This window comes from Fusarium mangiferae (genome assembly GCF_900044065.1).
Source record: "Fusarium mangiferae strain MRC7560 genome assembly, contig: FMAN_scaffold006, whole genome shotgun sequence".
Taxonomy (NCBI): domain Eukaryota; kingdom Fungi; phylum Ascomycota; class Sordariomycetes; order Hypocreales; family Nectriaceae; genus Fusarium; species Fusarium mangiferae.
In genome coordinates this window covers 2,074,313-2,089,065 of record NW_024573926.1, presented here as the reverse complement: position 1 = coordinate 2,089,065, position 14,753 = coordinate 2,074,313, and the positions used below count along the sequence as shown (strand labels likewise).

Below are 14,753 nucleotides of genomic sequence, written 5' to 3'. Positions count from 1 at the left end.
GTAGTCAAAGAAGGTCGGCGCAAGTAAAGGAAAGGAACTGTGGAACGTGCGGCAAGGTAGGGCATAATGCGAGAACGTGTCAAATAGTTGTTTCGATGTCTGGAGAAGAGGAAAGCGATTAGTTTTACTTGATTGCGTGATTTGTTGTGTTCTCATGACGATTCCTGTCTCAAGGGTTAAGATTTTTGTAACACTCGCTTGTTTGTAACACTCGCTTATCATGTACGTTACTCTTTATAGTATTTTTCTATAGATACTTATTATTTTTCTATATTTTAAATTAATATAATTAAAATAAAAAAAGCTTTTAATTTAAATATATCCTCTTGCTATAGCCTTTTATAATCTTATAATAATAATAGCTTTTAAGAGGCTAATATAGCCATATATATATATCGTCTTTAGACGTTAGGGTTGCTATAATGTCTCTTCAGACAAGAGGAGGAATAATGCCATCTTACAATCTAGTTGTTTTACCATTGAGTCGATTCTATTACAATAATCATGTGATCAACATCTCCTCAGTGTCGAGAATAATATATAACTTCCTTTTCACTCTTGGCAGACCGCTTCAGTCTTGTGTCATCGAAGCAAGTTGCAGTTAAGAAGACGACTCTGTCCGGATTTCTCAACATCCGAAAGCATCCTCGGTTATTCACACAAGGCCTTGCTATACATAACACGAAGTAGCATATAACATACTTTAATGTCACCTCTCCAGCTATTCAAAGACGGTTATGGTCGGGCCAAGGCTGTTCGTGAAATGTTGAAGGTAGTATCGAGATTGGTTGAGATGTTGAAAACATACGATGTTCAACCTTCGGAAAACAACTTCCACAGATCCAACTCAGTAAAACACGGAGATTAATCTAACAACTATTTCGTCATAGACATGTGAAGTCGTCAATGCACCTCAAAACGGCATTCAGGACTTATGAAGAGCCAGACTGGCCAATTTCAGCAGGTCGGTTAGTCCCACGGCAAGCAAATCGCCCAATGATACAACACCTCCTCAAACAATGCAGCAACAGTCATGCGATAATAGATGCTAGACGCGGGGAAGTTGTAAGACTTAGTGTAGCATCACATAGAGCCTCGTAAGTTTAGGGTACCGTCTGGAAATGCACCACCGGTCTGGGGAAACTCGAGGCGAGAATATCCCGGATTCCGGAGATGTAAAAGTGAACTCGCAGTGTTGGGCTTCCATCAGCTGGTTCTAGAGTTTGGGGGTGAGGCAACTGACGTAGACAGGTGCTGTCACAAGACTGAGCCTATCGGTGGGCGCCGTGGCTGAGAATCACACGGTTTTTGAAGCCTTGGCAGTTTGGCTTTTGCACGACAAACACTTCATATTTCAGCTATGAAACTTGTAAATGAGTCGATATAGCACTCTAGAAACAATTATGGTGTTTTCAGAACTGTATCATAACGGCATTGTAATTGCGCCGAAGCTACGGAGTATTTCTCCAGAGTTTCGAGTCTGGGGTCAAGTTACAAGGTCCCCGATAATGCCCGACATGGGTGGCCCGGCTCTTGTCACTGTCACGGCACACCAAATGGTGATCATCGAACCACCGGCAGTCATAACGTGTGATGCTGTAAGGCCAAGGACGGAAAACCAGGAGAAATAGCATTTTGTCGATAATTATATAATGTTCATTCATTTCCAGTCCAGTACCTCATCATCAGCACTCACAATTGAGAACACGACCAGACAAGACACTTTACAATCAACGCTTTCATCGCTCCAGCAAAACCACTACATTCAAGCATACAACAACCATCAAAATGCTTCCTGCTGCCACTTCCGCTCACATCGCTCCCAAGTCAGTATCTCAATCTCAACCAATCGCCTGTTTTACACTAACAAACCATCAAGGGTCCTCCCCATCGTCTTGACCGTTGGAGGCGCTACAGTTGCAGGCCGCTCGCTGAGCCGTCAATACAACAGGGAGACAATTCGGGCGCAACCTACACAACGAACTCAACCTCAACCTCGATCGAGATATTTCGAGCTGGTTCTTGAGTCTGTTTTCGCATAAATACTTTTACTTTGCTGGACAAAGGGAATGAATGATTCATGATGGGCGGCGCATTTAATTGAGGCATATTTATTATAGCCATTTGGAGTCTTTGCTTTACGAATAAATACTTATTCAATCATCTGTACCTTCTAACTAAGTGATCATTGCCTTATATTTTTATTGGACCCTTGGAGATCGCATTCTGATCTGTACGCCGAATGGTAATGCAGTCGTCGGCGAACACAAAACTCAGTAAAAGTTTGCCGATGTTAAGCTTATTCCTCCAGTAAATATGCCCCAGATTATCCTCCGAGATAACAACGGCCGCCAACCTCTCCATTTCCACCATTTAGCTCCATCATACTCTGCAATTCTATCATTTAGCTCAATCCTACCATTCAATGTCCCAGCATGAACCCAGTCTTACTCCATCCCGCCAAGCCGGTTTACGGAGAGCGTTCAAGCTAATGTCGGCTTCATGCTTCCCTACTGAGTAATTGAGCGACGATCACGTGCAGGTCATGAAGCTATAGATACACTTGTAAACCACGATACTACTCATGCGCTCTTTTTCTCATCGTGCCTTTTCTCGCGGTAAGAATCATGCTCAACTACGCTACACTCGCGGCTACGCTCTGGCTGGCTTGTCCGGCATCAGCGAGCTATGCCTTCTACGTTGGCAAGAACCTCACTCAGGATGGGAGTGTCATCGTCGGAGGCACTGGAGAAGAAGTTTCCAGCCATTGGCTTCAGCTCTTCCCGGCGCGTGACCATCCTCCCAATTCGACGATTACTGTTGGTGTCACTAAAGATGCGGTGTACCCTGGAGAGCTCATTCAAATTCCCCAAGTGAACCATACGTTTCGATACATGAGTATGGAGTACTCTGACTTTGAGGGTTTTCCTGCGCCATTGACGAATGGAGGCTTGAATGAGAAGGGTGTGACCGTTCGTGATGTCTGGGCTGATAATCGGGATGAGCTCCTCGAGATGACGCCGAATCCTCAGCGTGGTGTGCAGTACAGCGATTTTGCTCGTATTGTTATGGAGAGAGCCAGCAGTGCCCGTGAGGGCGTTGAAATCATTGGAGACCTGATGACGAAGTACGGCGAAGCGACATACGGTGGCAACTCTCACCTCATTGCCGATAAGGATGAGGGCTGGGTTGTTTGGGAGATGGCGGGCGGTAAGAAGCTCTGGGCTGCTCAGCGTCTTGGTCCAAACGACGTCAAAGTCCTCTACCCAGGCTACATCGAAGACTTTCCCACCGACTTCAAGGATGACCCAGACTATGCTGGCTCAGACAACATTGTATCATTCGCCGTTGAACAGGGCTGGTGGAATAAGACTTCCGGCAAACCCTTCAACATCTTTGACGTATATGGTCCTCAAGATCCTCGATACAAGGCCCGTGATGGAGGCTACAAATTCATGTCGCAGGCTGCTCTGGAGAACGCCACCCTTGCGATGGTTCCTGTGACTGAAGCCAAGATGATGGAGAGAGTACGCGATCCTCGCATTGCGGATGATGAAGCTGGCTACGGACAAGTCGTCAGTCTCCATGATGGGATCGACCGGGATATGCTTCGAATTTGGAACGCCCCCGCCACTTCTGTTGCTGCACCTTTCGTCCCATGGTGGCTAGGCGTCCAGTCCGTCCCTCCCGAGTTCGGCGAGCATCGATACTTGACGACTGGCGCTTCAAGCAGCTTTCTCAACCCAGACTACCAACTGCAAGAAGCTTCCGAGTTTGCTGGCCGCATCTTCAAGCGTGTATTGTACTACATGTGCTCAGACCCCAACAAATACCATCCCATCGTGACGGAGATGTTTGAGAACTTCGAGAGCGCATCTCGCGTCCAGGTTGAAGGTTGGGTGGAAAAGACAGCCTTGACTATGATCAAGCAAGGAGAGCGAAAGGCGGCTCAGAGCTTGTTGACGTATTACTCTCATACTCGAGCAGCTGAGGCTCTTGAAGTTGGACATACATTGAACAATGCTTTGGATGGGTATATCAAGTTGACAGGAAAGTGGCGTGGACCCAAGGGTGATCAGATCAATGATAGTGGTGAGGGCAACGAGACGGTCAATTGTCTCGTCGGATTTGACCCAGACAAGCCTAGATATCTCCAAGGCAACAACTAGATGCTCGGAAATAAGTAGTTAGATGGAAATAAGTCTTCCGCCTGCAAATGCTTCTGCCCAGCGTATCCCGAGTGAAGCAAATCATAGATCCATGGTAACCGGCAAAAGTGGGTCAGTTCCGCCTGTACTACGCCGCATCGCCGACGTATCGACCCGCTCCGAATGCATAAAAACGGCGGGCAGTCCCCCCGAGCTCCCCGATATCACAAGGTCACTTTGTCGGAACCCAGATCATGTTTGGTCTCGGACCTCGGAAGCGTCCCGCCCCGGATTATATAAACCCCGCAGAAACCCAGTCTAGTCCAACTTCCCCAGATTCGGCACGCGCCAACCAGACGCCAAACATTACTCTTCAACTTAGATGGAGTCGGAATTGACGACACGGCCCGCCAAGATGTCGAAACGAAGCTGGTCTGAGGCTGAGAATGGTGAGAATCAGTTCCCGCCGCAGATCTCGAGGAAGGTCAAGGCTTGTACGGCGTGTCGAAGACAGAAGGTATGGGAGTGCAAGTGGTGTGATGGAATGATGCTGATGATGAGTAGATTAAGTGTCTGATCGATGAGAACGGACCGCCCTGTCGACGATGTGCAGAGAAGGGGCTTGGTTGTGTATTGGGGAAGAACCTACAGACAATTCTTGATGAGAAGTCACAGTACAGTAATTCCCCTATTCAAACCTTTACCTTACTAATAGTCCCAAGATTCACTGAGAATGTGATTTCTGACCTATCCGACATGCACAATTTCCTCAAACAAGTCGCTGGTAGACTAGACCTGGACTTACCACCACTCCGCTCATTCTCTGGATCAGCAGAAGGACCAAAAGATGAATCACCAAGCCTGTCAAACAAAGGTCATCACGTTCCTTCACGCGACAACTCGCCAAAGCTCATGCCAGAGGACGATGATGTTCCCTACGCGCCTATTCACTCACTTTACACCCTCACGAAACTACGCGCTCTTCGGTCACCGGATGACATGAATTCGCAGCAGAATCCAGGCATGGAAGATGTGATTACGAAACGTCTCATATCCTTAGCCGACGCAGAACGACTTTTCAACTTTTACAGGAAGCGTCTGGATCCGTATATTTACCTCATAGGCTGTCCCTACGAAACAATGGAAGAATGTCGACAAAAGAGCCAATTTCTTCTCGTAGCAGTCCTTACAGTAGCAGCTCTCCACGACTCAACAGCAGATTACATCTACCCCGTGATAAGCTCCGAATTCCGCAGACTCTTCGAGACGTCGATATTCGAAAGACGGCTAAGTCGCGATTATCTCCGTGCCTTGTGCATCGGGTGCTACTGGCTAAGCGACTTATCATGGATGCTATCAGGCCACGCGATACGAAGAGCAGCGGAGTTTGACCTTCACAACAGCTACGACAGAGCTATCGAAAAAGCCAGCACTGAGGATGCGCAGTGTGCGAGGATTTGGTACATACTCTGCGTTTGTGATCAGCAGCTCGCGACGCAGTATGGGAGACCGTCAATAGTGCAGGAAGATCCTTCAACGCAGGGTGCTACGGATTTCTTACATTGTGCTGTTTCGCATGAGGAGGATAGACGGTTGTTGAGTCAGGTGACGGTTGTGAGTATTTTGAGGAGTATCCGTGAGTTGTTCACTGCGAACAAGGGGAAACCGATACCAAGGCTGCATTTGAACCATATTTCGCATTTTCGGATACAACTTGATCAGTGGTTTGCCTTCTGGACAGATCAAGTACAAGGTAACCCACTCGGCTCACTCAATCTATCAGAATATCGAAGCTAACGTGTATCAGAACGCTGGCCTGGTATCGGGGGTTTTCCAAGAAAAGGCATCATCCTCCACTACAACTTCGCCCAGCTATACCTATACTCCCACGTCTTCCGCGGCCTCTCCAAAGACGAACACATCCCACACTACTTCCTTGACTGTGCTCTGAACGGCATAACAGCCGCTACAACAATCATCGACAAATTCGTCAACGATCCCGACGTAGCCCTCGGCATCGTTGGCATGCCATCATATGTTCACTCCATGACAGCATTTGCCTCCATGTTTCTTACCAAAGTCGCCACAAAATACCACGATCTCATCGAACGAGATAAGGTGTACGAACTAATCATGGGACTAGTGCAGCAGTTCAGGTCACAGCCAGCTGGGAAGTGGCATCTGGCGAATCTCATGACTGGTGGGCTGGAGAGGATGGCACAGACGCTCAAGCTGGAGATGCCAGGGGATATGGGCCCGCCGTTGGGGGTAGCGATGGATCAGAATGTTGATGCGGGGATCTCGGGAGTTTCAGGGGTTGATGCTTTCTTCCCTGACTTACCAGGCGATTTCTTTTTCAACTACGATATGAGCTTTGAGATGTCTGCGCCTTTGTAAGGTCAAGACTTGTAGCTATAACTATCATATTGTTTGTTAAAAGTCCAGGCGGACTTGAAAGTCAAGCTGCCAAGTTTGGTCACAAAAAGCACGGTATATTGGATAACTAGACACATGACCTGATCATGTTTCGAATCTGGCTGGGTGACAATAAGCAAATTTTGTTACAAGACACAAGTTCAAAGTTTAGATCATACGAAACCTGATAAAACTGTATATTTATTCGAAGTGAAGTGACATAAGTCTCCTGCAGTCTACTACAGCGAGACAATTACTAATGTACGAAATATGAGTTCAATTCCCTGGCATAAACATCAAAAACCTTTGCATCTTGCCCCTCATCAAATTATATCCGCATATTCTTAGTACACCCACCATCTAGAGAATTGAGACCACTGGCTTCATTCCAGAGGATAATAGACGCCATATGGTCTGAAATGGCTGCGATCAAGGGGTCACTTCTGGATATAAGCAGACTTTTATATATTTAGTATTCTTTATCTATATACCTTTAAGTCTAAAGCCTCTTTTAACCGTTTACCCCTATTACAGTTAATTTCATAAATCGTTGTCAGAAAGCTCACAAGGCATCGAAATACCGAGTGACATACCAAGATAGATTACGATCGTAATTTGTCGAGGGAAAGATCCTGGGACCTGAGTCTATCCAGCAACATATGGTCAGATCCTGACGTATGAGGTCGACCCCGACGCTCTTGAACAAAGCCTCAGAGTACTTATCGCAGAGATGATCAGAATTGCTTCGAATTGTCTTTAGCTGGGGGAAGGCGAAAGCTACATCCTTGGCTAGGATGACGAGATCATCATACATACGGCCATTTGACTTCTGCGACCGTTCCAAGAGATCAAGAGACATGATGCTAGGCGGAAGGGTGCCAGCAAGAGACTTGACCTCGCACTTTCCCTGGCAGCAGGAGGAGTATGTCGGGCCGTAAAGAAAGTATGTAGGGAGGAAGAGTCTCTTGAGGTGGGTGAACTGCTTTAAGCTGGGCATTTTATGACTGCCCCGGTAATCGCCCCTTTTCATGTCAAGGTACAGAGTCTCAAGACTTGCGTGGAACCTGGGTTTATCGAGGACGCTTACAACTTCAAGGATGTCAGAGTCGAATGAAGTGTATGAAAACGTGGATAGAGTACCAGTACATGCTGATAGAAGACGCTCTATGACAGGGGCATCAACGGCTTTCTGGGATCGAATGTGAAGGTTCCTTAGGCAAGGCATATTCGGGAACTTCTCTGTCGCGCCAGTCACCAAGGTCTCAAGTTCCGGCGCCCGAGCAAGTAAATTTGGGAGAGTAGAATCAGTCTCAAGTATCTTGAGAGGAATGGAGCTGACGCCCAGACTGTCGAGAGTAGGAGGTGACACATCGAACCGCCACCGGCTATCCTTTTCAATACTAATGTGACTCAGGTTCGGGAGGATAGCCACCAAAATGGACAACAGTTGGCCTGCAACTAAGGGGATAAAGTCTTGGAGCAGCATGCTTTCCGGAGGAGGCAACCCTCGAAAAAACGATCGTCTTACGGCAGAAGCGTGAGTACTCAGGGTTTTTTGACCTATTTCCATGGCACAGCTTCCAAAGACACGTGCACAAGTGTCGAAAGCTTTTTGGCTTTGATAAAATTCAAGTGATTCGACCAAGCGGGTTTTCAAAAAGACCGTTTTGACAGAGCGGGCCAAGTCTGGGCGAGAAGCGATGGTGCGGAGGAATGGCTCGAGCCTTCTCTTCCACGCATTTGTAACATTCCATGTTGTAGCATTCCATGTTGTAGCATTCAATGTTGGATAGTGAGGGTAGCGAGGATCGAAGGAATGATGCAATACCTCTTGGGCAAAGGGACGAAAATACCGCGAGACCAGGCATAGATCGTACAAAGTCATTTTGTCTTCAGCTCTCTTGGACTCCGGCGGGGCTCCAAAAGGCCACTCGTACTCGTTGCAGCAGTGAGGACAGAAATATTGAAATATAGAGCGCAAGATCTCGGGGGGGACTTTTGAAAAGTAGTCCGTTGTGGCCTTTTGGAGTCGAGTTCTGGCCATCTTTGCAGGGCTGAGGTCAGGCGACAAGTTAGGAGCTTGATCCTAAATGACAAAGAGACTTGGGTCAACTTACGTGAGAATTCACTAGCTTTTAGAGTAGTTTGTCATTTCTGGCACCCAAACTTGGAGAATGAAGTTTTCTTGCTTCTTGAGAAGGGTAGGTTGTGAATGGAAAATGGAAAATGGAAAATGATGGGTGATGGTGGGTGGGAGCTGGAATAAAAGAAGTGGGCGAAGGCTAATTAAGGTTACATGGCGATTAGGCTGCTGTAGGGACTTTCTCCCTGTAATTGGGCACAGGCTCCAGTTGAAACGCCCTCGGCCAAAGTCTGTTAAAGAAAGGGCCGGGGGCAACTGTCATCGTGAAAGCTTCTGGGTAAAAGCTTATATTGAGGGGACAAACATACCGTGTTCTCATTCATCACCTGTGTTTGCAGTCTCCAAGTTCTGTCTGCTTGATTAAGCTCTCAGCCGCAAGTCTCAACTGCAAATAACACATCTAGCTGTGCTTGCAGCCTCAAGGTTAACCTTAGGGGCCGCAGTCAAGCCATGCTGCTCCACCACTGATGTTTTAGTTCTTGGTTGTTCGATATGGCACCTATGATACTTGCTTCAGGCACAGGCAGCTGGTGATAAACTGAAAAGAAATGGTTTAATTGGGCCAACAGTCCATCAATCTACTGATAGGCGCAGATCTGACAAGAATATGGCCTTTCCCATGCAAAGACCTTGATCGGCTCAAGACAAACAGCTGTGCTGTTCATTGAAACTACTATCTATGACACTACCTCCAACACACCTCACTTTATCCCGTGTCGACCTCATATACCGGAGTCTAGCTTGTACCGAACACAACCGACATCTTCTGAGCCTCCAACGCCACCGTTGTCACCTGTGAAATAGATTAGAACTCCGAAGCATACTGTATCGATCTCGTTTTATACTCACAACCAAACCAAGCATCTATGAGAACCATAACGCAGCGCATAACGCCTCTTGACAGTAACCCTTCGTCGAGGGGGTCCAAAACGCTGACCTTCTCGTTCTTCATACTGCACCCTTCGACCCAAGACCAAGTCACACGGTGCTTGTGACTGTCGGTGTCCTTGAATTCCTTCACATATGGTTTCGATTTAGGTGTCATGTATAAGTTTTCTTCGTCGGAGTGTGTGCACGCGTCAAAAATCACGTCATAAGCAGCGCCGCTTGAAATTTCGTCATGGCCCCGAAAGTCGTCCTTGTCATTACACTGCAGGTTGTGGACCTCGAACTTTACGTCCGTCGTTGTGGGTTTTGGCTCTGCTGTCTTTGTCTTGGCTTGAGAAGTCGCCGAGGGTGGCACGGTGCTGGCAGAGTCAAAGTTCTTGGAGACGCGATAGCTGTAGGTTCCGCAGCCGACGTCTACGCTCCCTTTGGCAGCCAGCCCAGGAAAGTAAAGAGACCTGTGACACTTGGTTTGAAGCTGCGAGTATGCTTTGGAGCAAGACAGGTCGCAGGAGCCATCACCGCCAGTCCATTCAAAGTCGAACTCATGCGACGAGCATTTCGACTGTCGTCGCCGAAGGCTTCTTCTCCCTGCACCAGTGGCGACAGCCCTTTTGGCGTCTCCAACAACATCCTCGTAAGTGAGGTTTCTTGAGACTGCATCGTTCTTGTCCCCTTCTACAGTATCGCAGAAGGAGGCCGCAAACAACTCCATGCAACCGGCATCAGCTCCATAGGCATACATATCGCATGAAGGCTTAGGCGGCTCAGCCTCCGTGCTATTGCTGGATATGCCCCATTTCTTGAACATTTCAGCAGAGTACTTCACGGTGTCTTCCTCCATGGGGCCTAGATCAACATCCTCCCTTCCGAAGTCATGTTTCTCCATCACGCCGGTAATGCGAGGGACATCAGAGGCGACTGTAGTGGTTGTTGTGCTTTGTTCACCGGAAACGCATCCTGTGACTGGGGCACAACTACCGATGCGGGTACTGCGAGAAGTAGTCGTCAGCTGGATACAAATTCTTGTTTGAGGAGGTGATGAGCTGCTTACCTTGTTCCCTCGCCGTCTTCGCCTGTGTAATATGAGAGAGTCAAAGTGCACTTTGGTGGAGCTATAGTAGTGCACTCCTCCTCCTCGTCATCATCATCATCATTATCGTCCTCGTCTTTATCATCATCCTCGGGGTCATCCTTACCATTGTCTATTGGCTTGGGATCACCGGTCGGCAGTGATCCACCCTTGAGACCGTCAAGTCGGGACCACCACCAACCTCCAGGGAATATGGGGACAATAGCTCCATCATCATCAGTCTGAGTTATTGTTTTGGTGTTGTCTATATGCTCAGGGTCTCGAACTGCACTCCAAGTAACGACATCGTCATCAGAGCCTGTAACAGTCGCCTGTTCCCCTTCTGGTTCCGTTCCAGGAGCAGCTGTCACAGGCGGCCCATCACCCTCGGCAGTTGATCTTGGACCCGCGGGTCCTGAAGTAACCTGTGGAGGCCCAGGAACGTCCTGGGTCACAGTGCTTTCACCCTCTGAAGGAGCTTGGGTCTGTGAAACGGCGGGCTGAGATTCCTCATCAATGGGTGATGGGTTCTCGTCTTGACCGGTAGATGTTGCAGCAGATGAAGTATTTCCGTCGACATCACCAGGACTCTTGGTCTCTGGAGAGCCCGACTCAGTTGCACCTGGATCGTCATCGGGGTTTGGCTCATCATTCCCAGGAATGTCTGCCAAGGAAGTTGCTGACTCTCCAGGCAACGGTATAACAGGCCTTGGGGGGCCATGGGTAACAAACACAAGTGACGTGCTCGCAGGATCTTCAGGTGGAAGAGGAGCGTCCTGAGAAGAGATGAGACAGGGCGCAAAAGATGCCAGGGCAAGGAGTCGTAACGCCGAAGGCTTCATTGTGACAAGTGAGTATCAAAGATGAGTGAAGGTGTGAAGAATGAAGAGAGAATACAAAGGAAAACGAAGTGATTGTATATGTTTGATATCAGAAGATTTCATAACAATCGGTTTTGGCTGGCCAGGACTACCTGTCATGCTACTATTTACGAAAGACCGCGGAAACGGCCGTTTCCAATCATGGAGAGTATCATGCGAGGAGCGGCCCCCAAAGGTTGACAGTCCGAAAAGACATCTTGGCATGCAACAACGGATGCACGTGAAATTAAGATCAACAAGACAGCCACTATATCCCGCAATGACGTGTCCCCTCAGACTTAATCGTTCAACTGTTTCAGACAGCATTTTCATGAATAATAGGAAGTCAAGCAGGGGTGTCGGTTGTACAACATGTGGCACAGGTCTATAGATGGATCATGCTTTGGGTGAAGGCCTCAGACTCGACTAACAGATAAAGAAATCGGTGGGGTCTGTTTGGTTGTTGATTTTGGGGTCCGAGAAATACAGGAAAAGGTCTTCCGGTTCTTACACTCAAGGCCCAAGGCAGATCTCAAACTGCGAAAGTGTTCAATGTATTCTGCTTTGTTTCATGAGATTATACAATCTAGTTTTATGATGAGTTTGAGGTTCAAGGAGTATACTGACAAGGAAATACAAATCTAATCTAGAGACTACTCACGGAACAACTGAGCTACGATTTACTACAAGGCACGTATATTTGGCCATGAATAGTCATGTGGAGAATATATGGACCCCAAGTTCAGCTTTGTTCTCATTCAGAACCCCTGATGATGTGCATATGCCGAGCCAACACATAGGCCATGAAGTCTATACTTAACCTTGTCTTCCAAGACTCGGGCCGCCCCCAATATTCCGAGCACTAACGTTTCATCGAGCGCCTATCGTTAGGCAGCTGAATAGCAAGTAATTGAAACATGCGGTTCCGATTGGATTGAAGTTACCTCAGTCACTTCAGGATTGTTCAACAACCAGCAGCCAAGGCTGACATACAGCCATCATCCAATTATTTCCAATTCTTGTGTTTCATTAAAATAGATGTTGACTATATCATGATCTAATTCAAAAATCCCTCATTCGATTAGGCCTTGTTTCTGCGACGACAAGGGTTGACTGTTGGGATGCTTGAATGTCCTTTTGCTTTCAAGATAAGGACGGCAATTTCTTGTTAGAGACTGAACTAATTATAAATCTGTATGTCATGATAAGTCCTCAAATGAAATCGATATATGTATGAGTCACTGATTCTTCTACTGTCTTTTAATCATTATATCTTCAAAGCCCCCCATTATCAGCTTTCTCAGGATCTCTCCACCCAACTCGTAAATTCGTCTTTCCTAGGAACTTTGTCCTTCAGGCCTATCATGATGAGGTTTTCATCGGCCCTTCTCCTTTACTTGGCTACCTTGGCGATTGCTGCTAAGCCCAAGCTCTCTGACTCATGGGAGATTGATGACAGTTGCGATGCTCCAAGGCTTGAGAAGCTCGAAGACGCCCATTCAGAGATCGTCGAGCTTCTCACCAAAGTCACAAGGGATCTAGCTTACGTGCAGCAGCCATGGCCTGCAACCCGCTGGGGACAGTCCAATTGGAATCGCATCTCTGGCAACCTGGCTGGCCTCTTTGGGCTTCAGCCTAGCGACGCGATTATGGAGAATGGTTACGACCCAAGCGAGCAGTACTTCAGCCAAGTCCTCTGTAAGTCCAGAAAACGGAGAAAACACTCCTAAAGGCCTGGATTGGCGCTGATATAACGACTTAGATACCTACGATCGAATGTATCAAGCCCTTGTGAAAGGGCGGACTGTCCCAGAAAACGGATACTCTGGCAAATTGGGGAATCAAAACCAGCCTAGTAAACCTCTACTCTTGTGTGGGGATACTAGGGCCTGGGAATTCTTCGACAAAGATGCTAAAGATAAGTATGACAAGTCTAAAACGGTTGCAGAAGTTTTCCCAGAAGCGGCGAGAGAAGGTGGCGCTTTTATCCGTGCAAACCGTTATCTCGGAGCGACACCTGGTGAGACACATCCCGCCATATGCAATGGCATATACGGAATGACGCTCCAGCGCCATGACCTGATAACTATTTGTGATAATACTCTTGAATTGGATGATGAAAAGTGGCCAGTGCGCGATGGTGGCAAAGTTGTAAACGGCACGGATCTTGATCGAGACCACTTTGGCAGGCAATCTCTCGTCCGTGTCATGCTCCATGAGTTTGCACACTACTATGGCTCGAGGATGGAAGGGAATGAATTCAAAGGATGTAGGTTACCATCTTGAACAACTCATCCAGTCCTGCGTATGCTGACGCTATCTACTGCAGTGCCAGACCAGCAAGCCGTTGATACGAATGCATGTCTCTTGTGGATAGAGAGCACAGGGAAGCAAGTACGCGAGCCTACAACCGCAGGTGGACAAAACCTGCCTAGACAGGTTGTCTGTAGGTGTTATATCACAAGAGCTTGTCATCAAGTGGCCTATCGCCATGATTCTAAAGTCTTTCACAGATAGCCTCAGATTTTGCACCAACCTCAACATTGATCAAACTTCCAACGAAAAAACAGGTAGGTACAAGGTCTTTGTATCCGAGAAACCAAACAGCTGACATCCAAAGGTAAATTCGAGAAAGATGGCGCCTTGGTGGCCGGTACGCTCGGAACCACGGGCCCATCGGTTGCCACCTGGACGGCTGAAACATATGCTTATTTTCCCATCGTCTCGTAAGTGTCGTATCCACCTTCTCCCTCTACAGCTCTGAAGGGAATCTTTGCAGGTATCTAGATAAGTGGGAATGGGTGAAAACAGGGAAGGCCAGACCACTTCCAAAGGCTTGATAGAGCAATGGTAGGGTGTTATTGTCTAGGCTAAGGCTGGTAAAGTCAATAGTTCTATTGCCTATATTTAGTAGTGATTATGGAATAACTCATCAATGCGTTTCCATTGTTCTTACAAGACTTTTGCTGTCTACAGTATTAAACCTGCCACACTCTTTGCTAAATATTTCTATTAAGATGAAATAGCTGGCATGTCACCTATACAATAGCCCGAGGCAAACTTTTCCGCTCATCGTATGACAACGTCTGACGCAGGTGCTTGGTTCTGTAGGAGTGTACTTCAGATTGCAGCCAGCTACTCTTGCGGCCTAAGTCTTTTCCGGCTCCGGGCTAGGCATAAGATCAAAGGTTAAGAAAACCAACCAATATCTAAAACTTACAAGACAAACC

The 14,753-nt window shown here is 47.4% G+C and overlaps 6 protein-coding genes across 6 annotated transcripts; 4 read left to right on the top strand and 2 right to left on the bottom strand.

Moving 5' to 3' along the window:
• Nucleotides 1-1,788: 1,788 nt before the first annotated feature.
• Nucleotides 1,789-2,042, top strand: FMAN_03432 (uncharacterized protein; the record flags this gene model as incomplete). The annotated part of the gene is made up of 2 exons (XM_041832249.1): nt 1,789-1,826; nt 1,880-2,042. 2 exons carry the CDS (start codon nt 1,789-1,791, stop codon nt 2,040-2,042), a joined length of 201 nt encoding a protein of 66 aa, XP_041682732.1.
• Nucleotides 2,043-2,627: 585 nt separating this feature from the next.
• On the top strand, nt 2,628-4,169 carry FMAN_03431 (uncharacterized protein; the record flags this gene model as incomplete). Its single annotated transcript, XM_041832248.1, has 1 exon — nt 2,628-4,169. One exon carries the CDS (start codon nt 2,628-2,630, stop codon nt 4,167-4,169), a length of 1,542 nt encoding a protein of 513 aa, XP_041682731.1.
• Nucleotides 4,170-4,563: 394 nt separating this feature from the next.
• FMAN_03430 (uncharacterized protein) lies at nt 4,564-6,545 on the top strand (the record flags this gene model as incomplete). Its single annotated transcript, XM_041832247.1, has 4 exons — nt 4,564-4,665; nt 4,713-4,822; nt 4,871-5,901; nt 5,956-6,545. The coding sequence occupies 4 exons, from the start codon at nt 4,564-4,566 to the stop codon at nt 6,543-6,545; spliced, it is 1,833 nt and encodes a 610-aa protein (XP_041682730.1).
• A 580-nt stretch (nt 6,546-7,125) lies between these two features.
• On the bottom strand, nt 7,126-8,607 carry FMAN_03429 (uncharacterized protein; the record flags this gene model as incomplete). Its single annotated transcript, XM_041832246.1, has 1 exon — nt 7,126-8,607. One exon carries the CDS (start codon nt 8,605-8,607, stop codon nt 7,126-7,128), a length of 1,482 nt encoding a protein of 493 aa, XP_041682729.1.
• Nucleotides 8,608-9,428: 821 nt separating this feature from the next.
• FMAN_03428 (uncharacterized protein) lies at nt 9,429-11,505 on the bottom strand (the record flags this gene model as incomplete). The annotated part of the gene is made up of 3 exons (XM_041832245.1): nt 9,429-9,499; nt 9,556-10,583; nt 10,646-11,505. 3 exons carry the CDS (start codon nt 11,503-11,505, stop codon nt 9,429-9,431), a joined length of 1,959 nt encoding a protein of 652 aa, XP_041682728.1.
• A 1,385-nt stretch (nt 11,506-12,890) lies between these two features.
• Nucleotides 12,891-14,363, top strand: FMAN_03427 (uncharacterized protein; the record flags this gene model as incomplete). The annotated part of the gene is made up of 6 exons (XM_041832244.1): nt 12,891-13,221; nt 13,286-13,792; nt 13,853-13,969; nt 14,037-14,093; nt 14,144-14,249; nt 14,303-14,363. The coding sequence occupies 6 exons, from the start codon at nt 12,891-12,893 to the stop codon at nt 14,361-14,363; spliced, it is 1,179 nt and encodes a 392-aa protein (XP_041682727.1).
• Nucleotides 14,364-14,753: the final 390 nt, after the last annotated feature.